Below are 20,149 nucleotides of genomic sequence, written 5' to 3'. Positions count from 1 at the left end.
ATTGACTATGCGGTACCATGGCAGTGGCGCGAAGGCGTCCGATCACTGGGCATGTCCGAAAAGTCGGGCGTCCGGAAAATTATTCATTTACTCTAGTTGCAAACCCCACTGAAAACATTGCATTGCCGCAAAAATGAGAAAATACCGCGCTTTTGCACAGTTGGCGCAAATGGCACTTGAGTGGGCGCAGCCAGGAGGAGGCAAGTCGAATTGTAGCAGAATGGCGCAAATGGCGCAGTTGGACTACCACTGGGCTTACCACAACACCCGTTTTCATTTTTGACAAGAGAACTCAATGTCACTGCTGTCCCAACGTCTGGTGCAATCATCTCCTCTAGCTGCCATCCTGTCAGTGTCACAGTTTCTGAGCCCATGCTTTCAATTTGTTTCTTGCTTCCAATTTCTTCGGCTTTCTTAACGAAGCACCTTTTCGTCAGATAGGTTCCAATCCTTTTGCGATCCCACAAGGTTCACCCAATCACGTGCCAATGCTGAAAGCATAGCCTGGCCAGTACAGTATGGCCACTGGTTTCAGAGATCCCACTCCAATCAATGTGAACCACTTTTTTGAGTGGCGAGTGGTGGTGCAACACAGTACTTTGACAAATGAACAAAATTATCCATGGACTGACTGACGAGCAAATGATAAAACTTGGTGGCAAGCACACGATAAATTGCTAGACAAATGAGCTGAGTTGCGCTACACTGACATGGATTATTCTTATCTGCGCCATTTGTAAACGGCACAGATCCAGTCTAGCCCGTTCAAGAATTTTGTACACATCACCGAGCACCCTGCAATTTTTCAACTTGATTTGGTGATTTGATCTGCTGTTACACATGTGACATGAATGTTGCTTCTGTTTGTTTACAGTGTTTTCTTTGTTGGGTCCTTTACTTGTTCCTACTTTCACTGTGTGAGCCAGCGTACATGATTTTATTGCGAGAAATGAATTTTCTCGGAGCTTAACGCGGACCCTGTCCATTTCATCCTTGTCTTTGCTTGGCTCCACAAGTCTGGGTCCGAAACCCAAAAGCAAAAATTGGCTAGCACTTTAAACTTTCAACAAACATACCTGCCAACCTGTAAACTTTGAAATTTGTAAAATCCTGCAGTTGCAACATTGGGAGAAAGGTCGCGTGATTTCTTTCTTTCTTTTTTTAATAAAACTTCCTCTAAACGCGCCCTGTGTTTGACGGACACATAGACACTCTATTAATGATCATTTAGCTTTAGACGCGTTCAGGATCGCCAGTTTACTTGTAGAGTCTGTGAAGGAGCATGTTTACCTAAGTAAATTACACACAGGGGACCCTGATCATGAGAAGGAAAGTTGCATAAGAATAAAGATGGGTTGTAGCACATTCTGCAGACATTGTCACATCCTGACTGGAAGCTTACCATTATCATTAAAAAGAAAGGTGTACAATCAATATATGCTACCGGTGATGACATATGGGGCAGAAACTTGGAGACTGACAAAGAAGCTCAAAAACAAGTTAAGGACCATGCAAAGAGTGATACCAGTCCTTTGCCAAACAAGGCTGAGCAGATTCTGCTGCAGGAATGCGGCACCTGCTTAGTGCATCCGCTAGGATGTTGGCCTGTCCTTTACGATGCCTTATGGTACACCTGAACCCTTGTAATCTCAACACCCAACGTCACACTCTGCACGATGTCTGCCCAGTTGTGAACATCCAAGCCAATGATGCATGGTCACAATGCACCTCAAATGATGTGAATTCTACATCCAGTCAGAATCTATCGACAGCCCACACCACAGCGAGGCATTCCAATTCTTGGACAGTATACAGTAAATCCTTATTGAACCGTACTCGCTTAAACAGTAGTTTTGTTTTAAAAATAGTAAAGTTAAATCCCCGACTCAGCGTGCATTGAACATAATGTGTTGTGTATCCTCATAAACCGTACCAGCTTATTGCGTACGTGTCAGTTAACACGTAGTGTTTCCGCTTTTCGTCGCGCAAACATGGCGGCGCATCGTCTTCATCAGGCGGCCCGATAGAACAACAAGCCTCAAAGATCGGAACAACAGCCTCCAAGCGCCCTGTGCGTTTGTGTATGAAGCCCCATCAACATCAACATCATTATGGCTCCGTGCCAGAGAGCGTTGTGGCATCATGCAAGCGAGGACTCGCGTCATGACAAAGCTCGGGTAAAAAAGACACCGGGTGCGCAGCATAGAAGAAAAATTAGACATCGTTCGTGCTGTTGAATGTGACACAAAGAAGTCGGGGCTGGCAGACGGCAGGGATGTGCTGTTGACTACGGTGTGTGCCATTTGGAATGCGAAGACATTGCTCGGCAGCGCTGCTGCAACTGCGAAGAGATGTTCTCTACAAGGTTCAATTTTTCACCATCGTTGCCTCTGTTGTCGCCGAAGTGAGGACTAGCAACAGCCTGGGTGATTCAGGCCCGACAGTGGAAGAAGCTGCGCGTTACGTCAGCCTCATGAATGCGATCGTTGCAACGAGAACAGCACCCCGCAATTTTAAAAGGCGCCCCACGACTTCTGCAGCACTACCGCACGCGCGCACGAAGAATGCGTAACGCCAATGAGAAATCTGCCATGCAAGTGTTTGCCGAGAAGAGGGGATGGCTGAAAAGCTAGCACGTAGCTTCAGTAAGTTTGGGGCCGCTGTCATCGCCGCTAGGCCGCGAAGGCATTAAACGAAAATAACACTTTTGTCAGGCGAAGTGAATAAATACTGCATGTTTTTTCACCCTTTCATCGCACTCTCTCCGAGTTCCGTTTTTAACAGGTGTGTGGGTGATCTTGTGCTATTTTGGTTAAACAGTACTACCATTTAGTATGTACTTTTTCCGAGCTCCAGCTAACTAAGGTTTAACGAGGTTTCACTGTAGTTCTTTTCAGCAGCACTGAGGGTGCTGCTTATAAATGACACAGGCCTGTGTTCACCTTCGCCTTCCTTCAACAACACTGCCGATATGCCAGTGCCACTGGCATCTGTTTCAATCACAAAGGGCCTGTTCAGGTCAGGCAATACCACAGCCACCTCTCCTGCCAGCATTAGCCTCAGTCTCGAATGCTGTCGAACGCTCGGCAACCTGAACCCGATGGGCTCCTTTCTTGAGGAGAGCTGTCAGGGGTCTGGCTTTGTTAGAAAACCAGGAGTAAGATTTCTGTAGTATCCCAAAAGGCCCAAAAACATTTGGACCTCCTTGACTGTTTTAGGGCATGGGAACCCTAAAACCGCTCGCAACTCGTCCGGGTCAGGCTGACATTTGCCTGCAGAGATTACATGTCCAAGGAACTTTAATGCCTGTTCACAGCATGTAACTTTGCTGGGTTTGATTGTCAGACCTGCAGAGCCAATTCTTCACGGTACCTCATCGATATGTTCTAGGTGGTCCTCAATTGTTTCTTATAAATGAGCACATTGTTAGGAAATGCCATGCAGTAGCTGTGTTTTATGCCTTCTAACACTTTGTCCATGAGAGACTGCAATCTTGCCGGCCCACCTGCTAGCCCAAATGGCATTTGCTTAAATCGAAACACTCCTCTGTGGCAAAGGAATGCAGTCTTCAGTACATCTTCGGGAGCAACCAACACTTGAAAGAAGCCCTGAGCAAGGTTGAGGCTCGTGAACCCCCTAGTGCGGCCGAGCTGACCCAGTACCCAGTCTGTGCGGGGCATGGGATATATTGACACAATTCTGATTGCACTTAAGGGCCTACAGTCGACCGCAAGGCAATATCCTCCAGATTTCTTCTTTGCTAATACAGGGGCACTGGCCCAAGAACAGGAGCAGGGCTCAATGAGGTCTTGGTCCAGCAAATCTTGGATACACCAATCAAGAATTTCTCTCTTTAACCGGGCAAAGCTTGCATCTAACTGGTGGGTGGCTACCTGTGTCTATATTGTGAACCACCAGGGACTTGCAACCTGATACAGTGGTAAAAATGTGGTTATGGTCTGCAAGGACGTTATCACGTTTCTGCTTCTGCTCCTCCCGAAGGTTCTCTAGACTACACTCGCCACTGTCAGTGGTACTGTGGCGTAGACCATGCACATCTGCAAAAAGTGCCTGTAGGGAGCTGGCCACATTTTCATTGGGCTCTTGACCTTGCTTGTTGTATTGGAACGCTGTCTTACAGACTGACAGGGGTCGGTGTCCAGCATCCGACGCACATGGCCGCTTCGGTGCCTTTTTAAATTTGACGAGCCCATATGAGTCAAAGGGTAGTGACCATCCACCCAAGGCCTCTGTGGAGAGAAACACCTGCATCCCCACGAAAATCCCGCCCAAGGACAATGTCGTGACACAGCTCTGGCAAGAGAAGAAAACGCTGCTTCGTGGACCCTACTGGACTCTAACAAACCGATTGTGCAGTTTGTGACCAGCCCTGAGCAAGCCTGAGGGTTCGTCCTTCTTCCCTGAAGGTGGTTCCCACGCACTTGGCTGCTGCGAGGGCACGGCTACGTATTAAGCTCACGCTTGCCCCAGTGTCCATGAGTGCATAAAGGACACTGTCGCCAATTAACAGTACAAGCAGTGATTCTTTATTCCTGGCTGTTGAGAGCACTTGCAGGGATGCCGCGTAGCCGTCGGCTGGAGAAACGGCTACGCTCATCCATTTCCCAGGCAATCTGCTTGTAGGCATCCCAGCGTTCGGCGTGCGAGCGAACGGCACAGGTGAGGGGTTCCACTCCGAGTCTCCAGCGTGAAACGTCGTTGACCGCGGACACTCAGAAGCCGAAACTACCGCAGGCTGCAGCTGCCACTCTTGTTGCTGGGCCGGGAGGGTTTGGTTGGGCGTTGCAGTGGTGTGCGGAGATGAATCGACTAAGGCCAAATCAGCTGCTGCTTGTGCAATACGTGGTGGTGGCGGAGGCACATAGCGCAGGCGATGCCAAGCGCATTCCATGATAGGGCCGGCCGCCTTCGCCATTTCTTGCAGGCTTGCAAAGCTCATGCTGGCTGTTAGGTCTTGGAATGTCGGATGCATTTGTCTCCGCACGCGTTCCACCTTTTTTGGCATCTCAAACAGGCTCCGCTATACGGTCATACTATTCAGCAATGACGTGACATGCGCTGATCTGGCTCTGCTTTTAGTTTAAACTTGCAGTCAACAGTGGTAAATTCCGCCACAAATTCGGACGCGAAGGACTGCCAGTCGGGGTTGCGCACCTGAGAAGCGGCACCATTGTTTGGCTGACCCCTCCAACGCTGCTGGAAGCAACTGCAAATGGCAATCGGGAGGGGGGGGGCGCACACACTGTTGCGTACCGTCCCGTGCCTGCGACTCTACGCCGCCTGGCGTTGGCCCGGTACCCTCCCAAGTGGCCTCGCCTGTTTGGTGCCATTACGATAACGACACGCTATGGGCCACGCTGCACGCCGATACGACACAGGTTAAAGTAGCAACGTCACTCGTGTACTTCAGTTGGCTACTGCCGCGGTTAGTAACAGCTGCGATACTGACTTTTCTAGATGGCGCTAGCTATCCACCATATCTCATTTTAAATTACAACCTGGCGCGTTCTTTAATATCCTCGAATCCAAGCCGACCCTAGAGTTTGGCATATGATTATTTGAAAAAAAAAAAAAAGACTATTGGCGTAGATTTGAATAAATACGGCAAGCGAGAGGTGCAGACAACCTAGGCACTTGTTCTCTACATTCTGCATAGTACGTCACTTTCGGCGACTGGTAATGGAGTTTTTTCGGTTTTGGTATGAAAGAGATCAATTTGTGCGAGCGTTTTGTGAAGCACCCACTTGTATTTAAGGCGTAAAATTTTCCACAGAGGGTACAGTACGGCCAAATTATCTGAAACTGGGCTTTATATGTGGTCAAAAATTTAATTACAGTTGGCTTTTAAATTACCTTTTCAAAAAGATGTGGCAGCTATGAGTGAAATGGGGGCAAGTAAATAAAACAACAACGAATGCCAATTTCAGCTTTTTGAATGGCATTCAGATGATGTCGCGAGTATATATTTCTTAAAACATTTCGCGGTATGAACACATGGCTATATGACGTGGTAACCAGTTCCAGTAGATGAAAAACAATCTGACCGGTCCCACCAAATCCCGCCACTTGCCTTCTGCATGTTGGCCAGGGTAAGAATGGGTGCCGTCGACGGTGCCACCGACGGGGTGCCCGGTGCCGCAGCAGGTAGCGCCACACTTGGGTCTAAGCAGAGGTACGTGAGCAGGTTGCGCACAATCTTGCCGGTCGGGCATGGGGTACGATCCACACAGCTGCTCATCAGGTGCACCAGGCTGTCTGCCGACTCCCCCTGCACCACAACCGGGGTGGCAGAACGTTGGTCTACACCATCGCAACAAACTGTGGACTACGTAGAAAAGCCTAATTACAGATTACGCAGACATAGATCAGCCTTTGTGCAAGTACGTCCAGCTTGAGCAGTTGGAGACGGAGCAAGGAATGAGAAATCGCTGCAATGCCCATCTCGTTACCTGCTCTGTCTGCTCGCGTCATACGCACCTGCAATTTGCGCAAACTAGCCCATAAAAAAACATTTCAGCTGTGTGCAACAGTTTACACTTAACATACGGAGTGAACATGTCACAAAAGCTAGCGAAAATTGACATTTCCGACAGTGGAAGAAGCGTTGCCATTACCACACGCCCGACAGAATCTAGAATCTTGAGAACCACTATGGCTCTTTGACAGGATCCTCAAGATCCAACGGCCTTTGCAGACCTGGAGTTTCCTAAAAAAGTTATTGCAAGGAAGAATGGTGCATACTTAATGAAGGGAATTGCGCTAAAAAAGACACGGACGAGTAAGGACATATTCTGAATAAAATCAGTCGCGAGTTTGCGCCCGTCCATGTCCTTACTCGTCCGTGTCTTTTTTAGCGCAATTCCCTTCATTAAGTATGTACGACCGACTCGCCCAACAACGTGCTCTCCTGAAGAATGGTGCAGCAGTCATTCGGCTTCCATGGATTGATGTGTGACATAAGGATTATCTTTGTGCCTGTAGCTTGAGACTTCTAAATTTTCAAGAAATCATAGATTTATAAATTCAACAAGGCATTTCAGTCGCTGCACACATACATAATTATTGTGATCTGTTGCAACTGCAACATCTTACTGAAAATTACTAATGTGCAAAGTGCACAGCCACTTCAAGCCAGAAGAAATGGGTTTGGGAGCATGCTTGACCTGCCCATCATAAAGACCGAACACTGCCGCGCACTGTTTACATTATGCTGCAATAAAACTTGACGTGCACGTAAAATCCATGTGCAGTCGCCGACCGATACATCAGACACCGATAATCCGGACGTGCTCGGTAATACGGACGGCTTTGCGGCACCACCAATGGCCCCATAGACTTCACGTGTAAAGACGACCATTATTTCAGACAGCTACCAGCTCTACATTCGATTATCCAGACTCCGTCCTTGGCTGCAGCGTCCGCCAACTCTGCCGCTGTTATGTCTATTGGCAGTCTCGACGAGACGTCAAGCATGGCGCCTCAGAGGCGTGAGACACCAAGTATGGCCTCAGAGATTACCCATTAGGTGGCAAGCCTAGAGTCCTTGTCTTGGTCGCAGCACTATGCCTCAGAGATCTAAATGCAAATGCCAATCTTGAAGGCTTTGCCTGAATTATAGGTCGCATCAACATCACAATTATCACATCCTATTCTGGCAACTCTGCATATGACCTGCTTTCGCCATTCTGGTTGTTGAGTTTGCCTTTCGGAGAGCGTTCCACCATTCTGTGCTTGTTTGTTTAGTGTGCGTTCCAGACGGCGCTCTGTTTGCTACAAGAAGCATTTCTCCTGACGTTATGGACAGTGAACGTCAAATAGCATCAAGGGTGCCCTCGCAGTCTGACTGAGTCTTGAGTCGCAGTCCAAATGAGCCCGACTGTGCAACTGAAGTGCCTGAACTGCCCCCCCCCCCCCCCCCCCCCATAATGAGTTCAAAGGCGGACATCATTGATGACCTGCTAGGCTGCGGTGTGCCGATTTTTGCCGCTGTTAGATTTGAAGACTTCGCAGGCATCAACAGCGCAGTGTTGTTGTGTGCCGAACTGCATTATGACAAAATAATTGAGCAAGTTCTCGCAGTCTCAAGCAGCGATGACTCGGACGATGATGTGTCGTGTGCCTTTCCATGCAGATCTGACTCGAGCCTTTGCAGTCCTTGCATTGGCGTACAGCGACCGCACAAGTCTGGCAGGAATAGAGGCGTACTTTGTCACACGTAAGTGGAAGTGCGTGCAGCAACGAATTGACCACTTATTCCTTGCACAGGGGCCTTAAAACGTAAATAAAATCATCTTTTTTCGGATATATTCATTTTTTCAGACATTCAATAGTTCGAACTTATTTACGTTCCCCGTGGATTCCGAATTATCGGTCATCAACTGTACTCACATGGAACATAGTACACATACACGACTGCTCTGTAATTTGAGCCAGTTTGACAGGCTAGAATAATCTTCCGAGTATTTTAGCCCGAGTCCCAGAAATTTCTAAAGATTTCCCTAGTAGAAAAAGTGAAGCACACTGTGTGTATCTGTTAACAAGCAACTACAATCTCGTCACTACGAACACCACATTAACAAACTTTTCAGATTAATGAACTTTCTAAAACCCCCTGCTGACTTTTATAGTTTCAATGTAAAGATATTTCAGTACTACGAGCTTCACAATTTGAACTTTTCAGAATAACAATAGTTATTGGGTTTCCGTGTCGTGTGAGCAACACCTCAGTAGTACAAACTAATATTCCGAAATCTGGTGATTATTTCAGCTTTATTATCTGACTCTCTTCATGTCGTCGTCACACCTTTTATGCAAACTGAATGGACCAAGTTGTCTAGTGGGTGTCTAAGTATGTGCTCGTGGTCATAATGCCTGTGCATGATTGCATCATTTTCATCCTAGTTCTGTTATCCAGCTCTCGTCATGCTGTCATCATCATAGTCACCATGCATTCATTGTCACACTGCCATCGTAATACCATCGTGATCCTCCAAATGTAATCGTTCCAGCTTTGTCATCTTACTCTAGTCAGGCCACCATTCTTGCATTGCGAGGACCATTGACGCAATGCGATTTCTGCCCAGTGCTCTGAATGTCAACGTAAAGAAATTAAGAGAAGTGCAGGTAAACGGCAAGAGTACCTATGACTCTCTTCCACCCCATGATGAGGGAGCATGCTGAGGTCATCATGCTGAGCATGATGAGGTCGAGGCGGCTATCCCGCCTCGACCATCATGGGGTGGAAATGAGACGTAATAGCCAGGGCTGACTCTCTTGTGCCAAGGCTGGTCCATGCCGGAGACTTGTGGCGAGTCTCTGTAACCTATCGCCTGGGGGCAAGGCGTTGATCATTTCACTCACAAATTAAGTCGGCTGTTTCCATTGCAACCGACTTACAATCAAGCGCATTCACCAGGGCAAAGTTCACCAGGGTATTCCAGGGCGGTGAACTCAGACCAAAGTTTGAAATGGCCGGGAGTTGTAGCGGACCCTTGTAATCCAGCCATGGAGGCCTCAGCATGGAATGATGTCCCCGAACTCAGACTATTGTGAAGTGGCCGGGGGTCGTGGTGGACCCTCGTAATCCTGCGTCAGGGAGGCCTTAGCATGGAATGAGTGAATTAACCAGACCAGCCTGAAGTGGCCGGGGGGCTTGGCGGACCCCTGTGATCTAGCTGCACGGAGGCCTCAGCATGGAATGGCGTCCTTGAGAGAGTTCATAAGCGTACTGTTAGGGCCGGGGGAGGGTTGTGCGCCCCTGTAATCCAGCCTATTGGAGGCCACAGTGCGGAAGGCGGTCCATCTCGTAAGTCGGTCAGGGGAAAGGCCGGCGACCATTCATGGTCCAGAGGTGCCTGAACGATGCGGATTGTGGTGTGTCCGTGTAATCCAGCCTGGGTGGAGTCGCGGCCTCTGGATCTGAGCTCTCCTCACCTCCTAGGGGTGCATCACGGGCAACGTGCGAGTGGAGTCGGATGCTCGCACGGCTAATTGGGGGAGCTCTTGCCGCTGCCTGGAGTTGGAGGGCTGCGGTCACAGAGAGGGGGAAAATACGGAGCCCTGATATGTTTCGGCACCCGGCAAAACGCGCGGGATGTCTACCCCCTCCTGCTATCCCGGTGCAGCGAATGTTCACTGAGGAATGTTAATTGTGCAGCAAACTTGGTTCACTGGGTCAGCATGAAAGGTGTGAACCTTTCATGCTGACCCAGTGAACCAAGTTGCCTAACGGCTTGGGCTACTAGGTATTCGGTAGCAGTCATGCCGTCATGGTAGTTTCAGAGTTGTCCTTCCAGCTTCGCCATCCGACCCTGTTCATGCCGTCATTGTCATCCCACTGTCCTCATACCACTGCGATAACATGGTCGTCATTGCATTTTTATTCTAGCTTCGTCATCAGACCCTCGTCATGCCATCATTGTCATAAAGTGATCGCCGCGCCTACAGTCATCGCTGCGCCTTCATTGTCATACCATCGCCATGTTGCCGTTGTGTTTGTTCAATCGTCCACATTTTAGCTTTGTCATCTGGCTCTTGTCATGGCCCCTTCGCTGTCACGCCATCATCGTCATACCATCTTTAGTGATCTTTCGATGACATTCCTCCTTTGTCGTTCTATCCTTGTCACTGAGCTGTCGTCATGCTCTTTGCCAACCTTGGCAAGTGAGTGCGAAAGCAAAGTGGGCCAATACTGAGGAACAGTGCATGTGCACATAACTGAAGCAATGGAAGTCTCAAAATGACCACTTGAGACAGGTCTTTATCAATACAGTGAAATCTTTATGATACGAATCTCACAGGGTCACGAAAAATATTTGCATTAGCCGAAATTCGTATCATCGAAGCAATTCAATCTAGCTAAATTAGAGTCAGAGGTGAACTCACTCAGGCACGTGTATGTAAAAAGCATTTATTTCTTGAAGAAAAAGTCTCTAATGTCCTTCTGCTTCTTTTTCTTTGTCAGGTCAATTAGCAGACTTTGTTCAAATCCATAAAAATGCGTGCACGTGTTGTCGCTGATTTCATCCGCGGCCATAGCACGCCTCAGAACTTCAAGCACATCCAGTGTTTTAGCCGGCAGTGCTGGTCCTTCGCCGTCGCCCACGTCTAAGAGAAGCACAAAAGCAACAAAAGTGCCACCGCTTCAAACTCCTCGCGCCCAGTCGTGGCCTCTGCGCTGTCCGGTGCCGCGTCTGTGCCTCCGCACCAAAAGAAAGAGGGAGAAATGGCGTGACTGCGCACTGTTCTCTTTCACTGCCGTCAGTGGGGCTCATGCTCGCGGTCGCGCCTGTATGTGCGCTGAAATCTCTCCTCCGAGCAGCGACGCAACTTCCTCCCCTCCTTAGCAACCGGCGCGCCGGTGGGGGGCACTGCTGTGCATAGCAACCGTGACATCATGTTGCAGTCGAGTGGCATAGCTCCGAAGCGGCCCAGTGATTGCGCACCAAGCAGTTCGGGGAAGCGGCAGCGGGCGCCGGATTCCCCCAACAATAAATGCCAGAAGAACAAGGAGCGAATGCGCATGCGACGACTGAACATGTCACCAGATGCAAAAGCAAGGGAGGCAGAACGGAAACGCCAACAGCGACTGATTAGATCGCCGGGTACCAAAGGCAGGGAAGCAGAACGAAAGCGGCAGCAGCGACAGGCGATATCGCCGAACACCAAAGCGAATGAATTGTAGCGCAGACGGCAGCAGCGACTGGCTCTGTCACCGAACAGCAAAGCAAGGGAAGCGGAGCACAGACGGCAGCAGCGTCTGGCTTTCGCCAAGCACACTTTAGAATTTCCAAAGTGACTTCGGTAATTTTCGTATCAACCGACGCGGGTCGAATATTGATTCGTAACAACCGTTCTCTAGCACGTTGCTAAGTAATGGGGCAGGCCAGGACCAAAGAAAAATTCGTATCATCCAGAAATTCGTATTAGCCGTAATTGTATCATCGAGATTCCACTGTACGATGTGTTGCTACATTGCGTCAATGCTAATTGCATTACCATTGACAGTCATTATAAGATGGCTTTCTTTTTTCTCTTCCAACTCTTAATCTCAACACTGTTTCCACGATCGCCTCCTGGTTACAATAATAAAACACTAGACAGCAATGCAGCAGCATGTCGCAATGCCCTAATATTTATTACAGTAAAACCTCGTTAAACCGTACCCGCTTACACAGTACTTTCGTTTTAGAAGTAGTGAAGTCAAATCCCCGACTCAGCGGCCATTGAACATAATGTTTTTTGTAACCGCATAAACCGTACCAGCTTCCTGCGTATGTATCGGTTAGCACATAGCGTTTCCACTTTTCGTTGTGCAAACACGGCGGTGCGTTGTCTTCATCAGGCGGCCCGGCAGAACAACAAGCATCAGAGATCAGCACAACAGCTTCTAAGCACCCTGTGCATTTGTGCGACAAGTCTCATCAACATGAACATCATTCGGCGCCGTGCCAGACAGCATTGTGGGGTTGTGCAAGCGAGAACTTGCATCATGCTGAAACTCGTAAAAAAAAAAAGACGCTGGGTGCTCAGCATAGAAGAAAAATTAGACGACGTTCGTGCTATCGGACGTGACCCGAAAAGTCGGCGCTGGCACGCGACATGGGTCTACTGTCGACTTCGGTGTGTGGCATTTAGAATGCGAAGAAGTTGCTTGGCAGCGCTGCTGCAACCACGAAGAGATGTCGGCTATGAGGTTGGACTTTTCGCCTTCGTTGCCTCTGTAGTTGCCGAAGTGTCGACTAGCAACAGTGATGAGGACGGCACAGAAAGCAACAGCACGGGCGATTCAGGCCTGACAGTGGCAGAAGCGGTACGTCAGCCATATGAATGCAATCGTCGCGACGAGAACAGCACCCATCAATAAAAAAGGCGCCCCGTGACTTCTGCAGCGCTACCGCGTGCGTGCACGGAGAATACGTAACACCAATGAGGAATCTGCCATGCGAGTGTTTGCCGAGAAGAGGGGGCTGGCTGAAAAGCTGGCTCGCAGCTTCAGCAAGTTTGAGGCCGCTGTCGTCTCTGCTGGGCCGCCGCAGCATCAAACAAAAATAGCATGTTTGTTGCGCGAAGTGAATAAATACTAAAAAAGAAGGATGGCTCATGGCGCTTTTGCGTGGATTATCGGCACCTTAACAGGGTTACCAAAAAGGACGTGTATCCCTTACCTCGGATTGATGACACCCTTTGACTGCCTCCACGGTGCTGGCTACTTCTCCTCTATTGACCTTCGCTCCGGCTACTGGCAGATTGCCGTGGACGATCTCAACCGCGAGAAGACTACCTTTGTAACACACAACAGTCTTTATCAATTCGATGTAATGCCGTTCGGTCTATGCAACATTCCTGCCACTATTAAACACATGATGGACTCCCTTCTTCCCGGTTTCAAATGGTCCACATGCCTGTGCTACTTGGACGACATTAGAGTATTCTCCCCAACGTTCGCTACGCACCTCGAGTGTCTCCCACCAGTCCTGGACGTTTTTCGTCGAGCCGGTCTGCAATTCAATGCTTCGAAGTACCAATTCGGCCGTCGCCAGATTACCATCCTTGGGCATCTGGTTGACGCGAACGGAGTGCAACTGCACCCAGGCAAGATCCATGCTGTTACGCACTTCCATGTTCTGAAGTGTGTCAAGGATGTGCGCAGCTTCATCGGCCTTTGTTCGTACTTCCGCCGTGTCATGAAAAATTTTGCGGCCATAGCAAGACCACTAACCGAGCTTTTGAAAAAAAGACGCCCCTTTCCAGTGGGGTGATAACGAGGCCTCTGCATTCTCGCTTCAAATCGACCTTCTCATAACGCCTCCCGTTCTGGCCCATTTCGATCCTTCTGCATCTACCGAAGTCCGTACTGATGCCAGCGGTCACGAAATAGGCGCAGTACTGGCACAACGCCAGCGCGGCAACGACTGTGTTATCGCTTACGCCAACAGGCTCCTCTCACCCTCGGAGCGCAACTATTTCATCACTGAGCGTGAGTGTCTGGCCCTAGTTTGGGCGGTTGCAAAGTTCCGCCCATACTTATATGGCCGACCCTTTTCCGTTGTCACAGACCATCACGCACTTTGCTGGTTATGCTCACTGAAAGATCCTACAGGAAGACTTGGTCGCTGGGCCTTACGCCTCCAAGAATATTCGTATTCTGTCACCTACAAATCTGGCCGCCTACACAAGGACGCTGACTGCCTGTCTCGCTACCCGGTAGACGAGCCTGACGACGCCGACAGTAGTACCGCCGACGGCATTTTCTCTGAGTCTGCCTTCGCTAACATAGCTGATGAGCAGTACCGAGACCTATCGCTGCGAGCACTCATCGAGCGTCTGCGCTCCACACCTACCGACGCATCCGTTCGCCAATATGTTCTCCAGGGTGGCATTCTGTACCGAAGGAACTTCCTCCCCGACGGCTCTGGTCTTCTTCTTGTCGTGCCAAAATTATCTACGACAGACTGTGCTCTTTGAGATGCATGACGCACCCACTGCCGGACACCTTGAGGTAACCCGCACATATGACAGCGTCCGCTGCTGCTTCTATTGGCCTGGTCTCGCTCGCTCCGTTCGACGCTATGTTGCTGCCTGTGATCCCTGCCAGCATTGGAAAAGACCTCAGGTGCTACCTGCCGGTCATCTCCAGCCGATCACCATCCCTGTGGAACCGTTTTTCCGTGTTGAATTAGACCTCCTCGGTCCCTTCCCCACGTCATCCACTGGAAACAAATGGCTAGCCGTCGCAACTGATTACGCCACCTGATACACTATCACTCAGGCTCTCCCTACCAGCTGTGCCACTGACGTCGCGGACTTTCTCTTGCGTGACATCAGACAGTTTTAGTATAGCGTACGCTATACCATTGCATACGCTAAAAAATAGCGAGTCATCACTGCGCATGCGCTGAACGCTAAACAAAATAGCGGGTATAGCGGGCGTACGCAACGCAAACGAGTTAGCGTTTTTGCGGGGTTTGCGGAGTTTGCGGGAAACATGGCGGCGGTCCCGGCTGCCCGCTTCGAATTGAATCTGGCATTGCTTTTGTAAAATGCACTTCGTTCATAGCAAATGACTGTGTAAACGGCTTTCGCTTAGTCTCAGGCCGCTTCGACGACACAGTATTATGGATAACCTCGTGGTGTTTTCGAGATTGCTTCTCGTTTCGAACGAGTCGAAGCCTAACGAAAGAAACGTTCGAGATATCAGCGCCACCTATAGCTACAGGCGCGAAATAGCCGCAACGACGGCATATGGCCTCTGAGGTCCGAAGATATCGCCGGCCAACTACAATTGTAGAAAACGTGCGCTGCTTAGCGTACGCTATATGTTAGCGTATAGCGCACGCTATAGTTACGTACGCTAAACTAAAACTGTCCATTATTTTGCTTCATGGCGCCCCGCAACAGCTGATTCCTGACCGTGGTCGTAACTTTCTCTCTGAAGTTATCGCCGACATTGTGCGTTCCTGCTCCATTCAACACAAGCTGACTACCTCACATCATCCTCAAACCAATGGCCTGACAGAGCGGTTAAACCGTACTCTTACCGACATGCTGTCTAAGTACGTTTCCAAGGACCACCATGACTGGGACATTGCCCTTCCTTAAGTCACATTTGCATATAATTCTTCCTGGCATGACACCGCCGGATTTTCTCCATTTTACCTACTGTATGGTCACAAACCGACCTTGCCCCTTGACAAAGCACTTTCTCCTGCTGCGATCTCAACAAGCGAGTATGTGCACGCTGCCATCGCCCTCGCCGACCATGCACGCCAGCTTGCCAGTGCTCGACTGACGGCCTCGCAAACCACTCAGCAGCGTCAGTACAACACCCGCCTCCGTGACGTACAGTTTTCACCTGGTGCGCTCGTGCTCCTGTGGTCGCCCTCTCGTCACGTCGGACTTTCAGAAAAGCTCCTTTTGCGATACACAGGGCCCTACCACGTGCTGCGCCAGGTGACGCCTGTGACCTACCAAATTGCTCCTGTGAGTTCAACCTCGTCCTCTACTCTGGCATCTAGTGATGTCGTGCACGTCAGTAGGCTCAAGGTCTACTACACTGCTTCCGAGTCCAGCCTTTAGTCGGTCCGGGACGGCGCTTTTGCCGCCGGGGGTAGTGCTACGGAACAGTGTTTACAATCACGAAGAGGCGAGCAGTGTGAAGACGACGATTTTGAGGCTAGCACAAGCTGTTGCCTCATGGCCAAGTGGGGCATATTTCTTTGTAATTATACTTGTATATAGCTTTTCGTCTGCGTCTTTCGATGTAACAATATTGTCCTGATAGGTCGTACCAATATCTATCATACCACCCCTTCATAAAGAGAACCTCCTCATGAGATTTGTTCACTAGGCCCCTTGGGCTGGCACAGACACCTGGTTGCAGAAGTGATTGAGGCATGATACAACAGTACAATTCTGGAAAGCATCTAGCAGTTGCATCTGCATCACTGGCTCTCTGATCCTAAGTTCTACAGCCAATGTCAGGTGAATATGACTTGAAAGGCTACTGACAATCAGAGCATTCATTCATTAAAATGGTCAATTCTACCAAAAGAAAAAAAAAATGGCTGTGGCTTAGGTAAGGTTAATCCCAGGATGCGAAGCATACTAGCCTTTATTTTAGTTGTTGAACCACTGTTCTTGGTGAACTGCTGTTGCTTGGCTATATTTGGTTCGGCTAGACGAAGAAACAACTCATGCGTTACTCTGCTTCGCCTTGGACGCCCCGCCCCGCATTGGACGCGGTGAGCGTCGAGCAACGCAGCGTTCGGCGCAGCAACGAAATGTGCGCCTGAGCAAGCGACGCACGCCTGAGCCTTAGAAACAGCTCGTTTCTAAGGCAACACCGCATTCACTAGAGGCGCTTTTGTACCGCTTTGAAGCATCGTACTCGTGGCTCAGTGGTAGCGTCTCCGTCTCACACTCCGGAGACCCTGGTTCGATTCCCACCCAGCCCATCTTGCAAGAGTTGAGCCAAAGCCACTTCTCCTCTGTCGTGACGTCACGGTGTCACGTGGTATTCAAGGCGACACCGCCGCGCCTGAGGAGCTGGGTTGAGCCCTCGTAATATGCTTCGCATAAAATTCCTCACTGATTGTATTGGAGACTGCTATCAATAGGCAGCCTGCAGGTACAACACTGGAACTATATTCATGGCCACACAGAGTTATGCACCTCACCTGGTTTGAAACCCGGGCACCATGCTCTTTGTAGAGCAGCAGCACCAAAAAATGCTATAAAAATAAAAGTGTGTGTCTGTGTGTGTGTAGGCGGGGGGGGGGGCACTACACACCACACGCTGTAAAACAGATAGGTGAAGATGCTTATGCAATAGGTTTGACTGCGATAGCTGTGAATGTGTAGTATAGTGTCGTCCCTTGTCAGATCTCTGTGTTACCATACATTTATGTTTTGAAGTTGTTTAGCTAGATGGCGCACCCCCCTTCTGTCATGTGACGAGCTTGGACCAATCAGGAGGTGTCATCTGGCGTGTGAGGTCTTTATTAGTAATAAACGGTTGCGGGCCGGCTCAGTCCTTGTCCGGTTTTCATCAGGAGCAGTTGGCTCCGTGTCATCCTTCTCTGCGTCGGACGCTCTCGCGCATTCACTGGCCGGGGGCCCCCACTTGCCTGCCGCTGCCGACACAACATCTTTTGGCGACGAGGATGGGATTCCCGCAGTGGTTCCAACCGAAGCCCCGGGAAACCAACGAGCTTCGTAAGTAGCGTCCCTTCCTGTGTCTGCACGGCGAGCAAACTCCGCCGACGCACTTGGCGTTGCGAGGCTTCCGAGCCTAGGCCTTCTCTTCCCCTTTGTTCTTCCTTGCCCCATTCCTGCTGCGAGCTCTGGCTTGTTTTTTGCACTGTCTCCTGCACGCTACCGGGCATGGCATCTTTTACGGCGAACCCTCCCGTTTTTCTTGAAGTGCCCGGGCCACCGTTAATTCCATGGTATCGATGGAAAACAATTTTTCAGGCCCACCTCGAAGCAGCCGGCGGTGGCGACTGGACGGACGCGCGACGAGCGTCCGCGCTCGTCAGCGCTCTCGGGCGTGAGGGACAACGGAAGTACTTTGCAGACGAGGAGCAGGAAGCAGCAAGGCAGTTAACCAGCGCAGCGTCAAGCGAAGCAGCAAGGCAGTCGACCGGCGCAATGTCAAAGTCAAGTGATGCGGTCCCGCCAGCATCAGAGTTCCAGAGACTCTTGCAGCGGCTTGACCAGCTGTTCGCCGTGTCAACAAATGTTCTGGCGGAAAGGCACGAATTCACCAGTCGAAAGCTGTTCGAGGGAGAAGGATTCCTGGAATTCGTGACCGCATTGAAGGAGAAGGCGGTACAGTGCAACATCGGCACAACTTACAACGAGCGCGTCCGAGACCAAATAATACATGGGGTAGCGAAAGCCAGCGTTCGCGAAAAGTTATTGGCTCATGGCGAAACCCTGTCTCTGGACAAGGCAGAAGAAATTGGACGCTCGTTAGAAGCCTTGCATCGAGCGAACCATGCGTTCGGCTCCGAAAATGTACGAAGAATCGAGGCATCTCGACTTGTCGTTCCGTCGACGGGCCAAGATGGCCGACTTCTTCCAGGAGCCGCCAAGATGGCCGACTTCTTCCAGGAGCCGCCAAGATGGCCGACGTAGTCCGGGAGGCCGCCAAGATGTCCGACTTCTTCCGAGGAGCCGCCAGGATGTCCGACTTTTTCCGAGGAGCCGCCAAGATGTCCGACTTCTTCTGAGAAGCCGCCAAGACGACCGACTTCTTCCGAGAAGCCGCCAAGACGACTGACTTCTTCTGAGAAGCCGCCAAGACGACCGACTTCTTCCGAGAAGCCGCCAAGATGACCGACTTCTTCCGAGAAGCTGCCAAGACGACCGACTTCTTCCGAGAAGCCGCCAAGAGGGCCGACATTTCGCACATGGCTCCTCCGGGAACAGTGGTGCATGCGATCGGTGTGGCAGCACGAAACATATTGCATCGTACAGGAATTGTCCAGCAAGGAACTGGCGGTGCAACGCCTGCCACACGTTGGGCCATTTTGCATAAGTATGCCAAAAAACCAGTACTGTTCAACAGGTCTCTTCCGCAGAGACGCTGTCTTCAACTTCCGCAGGGCAGCCGTCCGCGTCTGTTTTGACGGTTAGCGCTTTTGAAACTAAAAAGATTTGGAAGTTCCGGTCGTAGTTAACGGCGTCTCCATGCGACTGCCGGTGGATACGGGAGCATCGGTGTCATTCATGACGGCCGCAGATTTTAGAAATAACTTTGGTCGACAGCACAGGCTGTCACAAACAACAGTGGACTTGAGAAATTTCTCGAAGCAATGCATCGACATTCAAGGCCTGTTTCAAGCCACTGTCCAGTTTTTCCAAAGGTCATGCTCCGTCACGCTCCACGTAACGACTACAGAAACATCACTGCTGGGTTTAGACGCCATTCAACGCTTGGGCATACAGATCGACGGTATGTCGCTGACATGTCGTCTACCATCGCTTCCTTCAGTACAGAGCCCCACAGGTGTGCCTCCGGGTTTTGATCACCTCTTCAGTGACGAGTTGGGTCTCGTCAACAACTTTGTGCACCGAATTCATCGGCAGCAAGATGCGAAACCAGTATCTTCAAAGTTGCGCCGACTACCCCTGGCTCTCCGAAACCAGGTAACAAATGAATTGCGACGTCTCGAGGACTGTGACGTCATCGAGCGCGTCGAGGCTTCTGAGTGGGTGTCTCCACTCGTGGTGGTGCACAAGAAGGATGGAACCATGCGGCTCTGTGTAGATCTACGGGAACAGGACAGTCTTGTGTCTCACGTTCAAGAAAGGGTCTTGCAGAAACAGTGACAAACTAAGCAGTGTGTAGACAAACGTAGAGGTGCTCAGGCAACTCGTGTCAAGGTGGGAGACACCGTCGGAATAAGATTTAAGAGGAAAGGATTCTTTAAGTACAGTAAACCTCGTAAAGTCAAGGCCCACATAGGACCATCAACTTTTCTACTCAGTGATGGGAAGACCTGGCATGTGTCTAAGTTAACCCTAGTGATAAAGGATTCAGCAAGTAGTACACTGTGTACAAGTGATAGAGACTTTTTGTACTCGTATTCAAACTTGGATAGTCATTCCGATGGCTCGTCTC

The 20,149-nt window shown here is 50.1% G+C and overlaps 1 protein-coding gene across 7 annotated transcripts in view; it reads right to left on the bottom strand.

Moving 5' to 3' along the window:
• Hel89B (histone acetyltransferase 1) overlaps positions 1-20,149 on the bottom strand; it is a 506,945-nt gene that overhangs the window by 156,588 nt on the left and 330,208 nt on the right. For all 7 annotated transcript variants that reach the window (XM_070523038.1, XM_070523033.1, XM_070523034.1 and 4 more), the window contains one exon: positions 6,092-6,289. In XM_070523038.1, the coding sequence (XP_070379139.1) occupies positions 6,092-6,289 (198 nt within the window). The remainder of the gene's footprint in view (positions 1-6,091; positions 6,290-20,149) is intronic.

This window comes from Dermacentor albipictus, chromosome 8 (genome assembly GCF_038994185.2).
Source record: "Dermacentor albipictus isolate Rhodes 1998 colony chromosome 8, USDA_Dalb.pri_finalv2, whole genome shotgun sequence".
Lineage (NCBI taxonomy): Eukaryota > Metazoa > Arthropoda > Arachnida > Ixodida > Ixodidae > Dermacentor > Dermacentor albipictus.
This window is presented reverse-complemented; position numbering and strand designations above follow the sequence as displayed.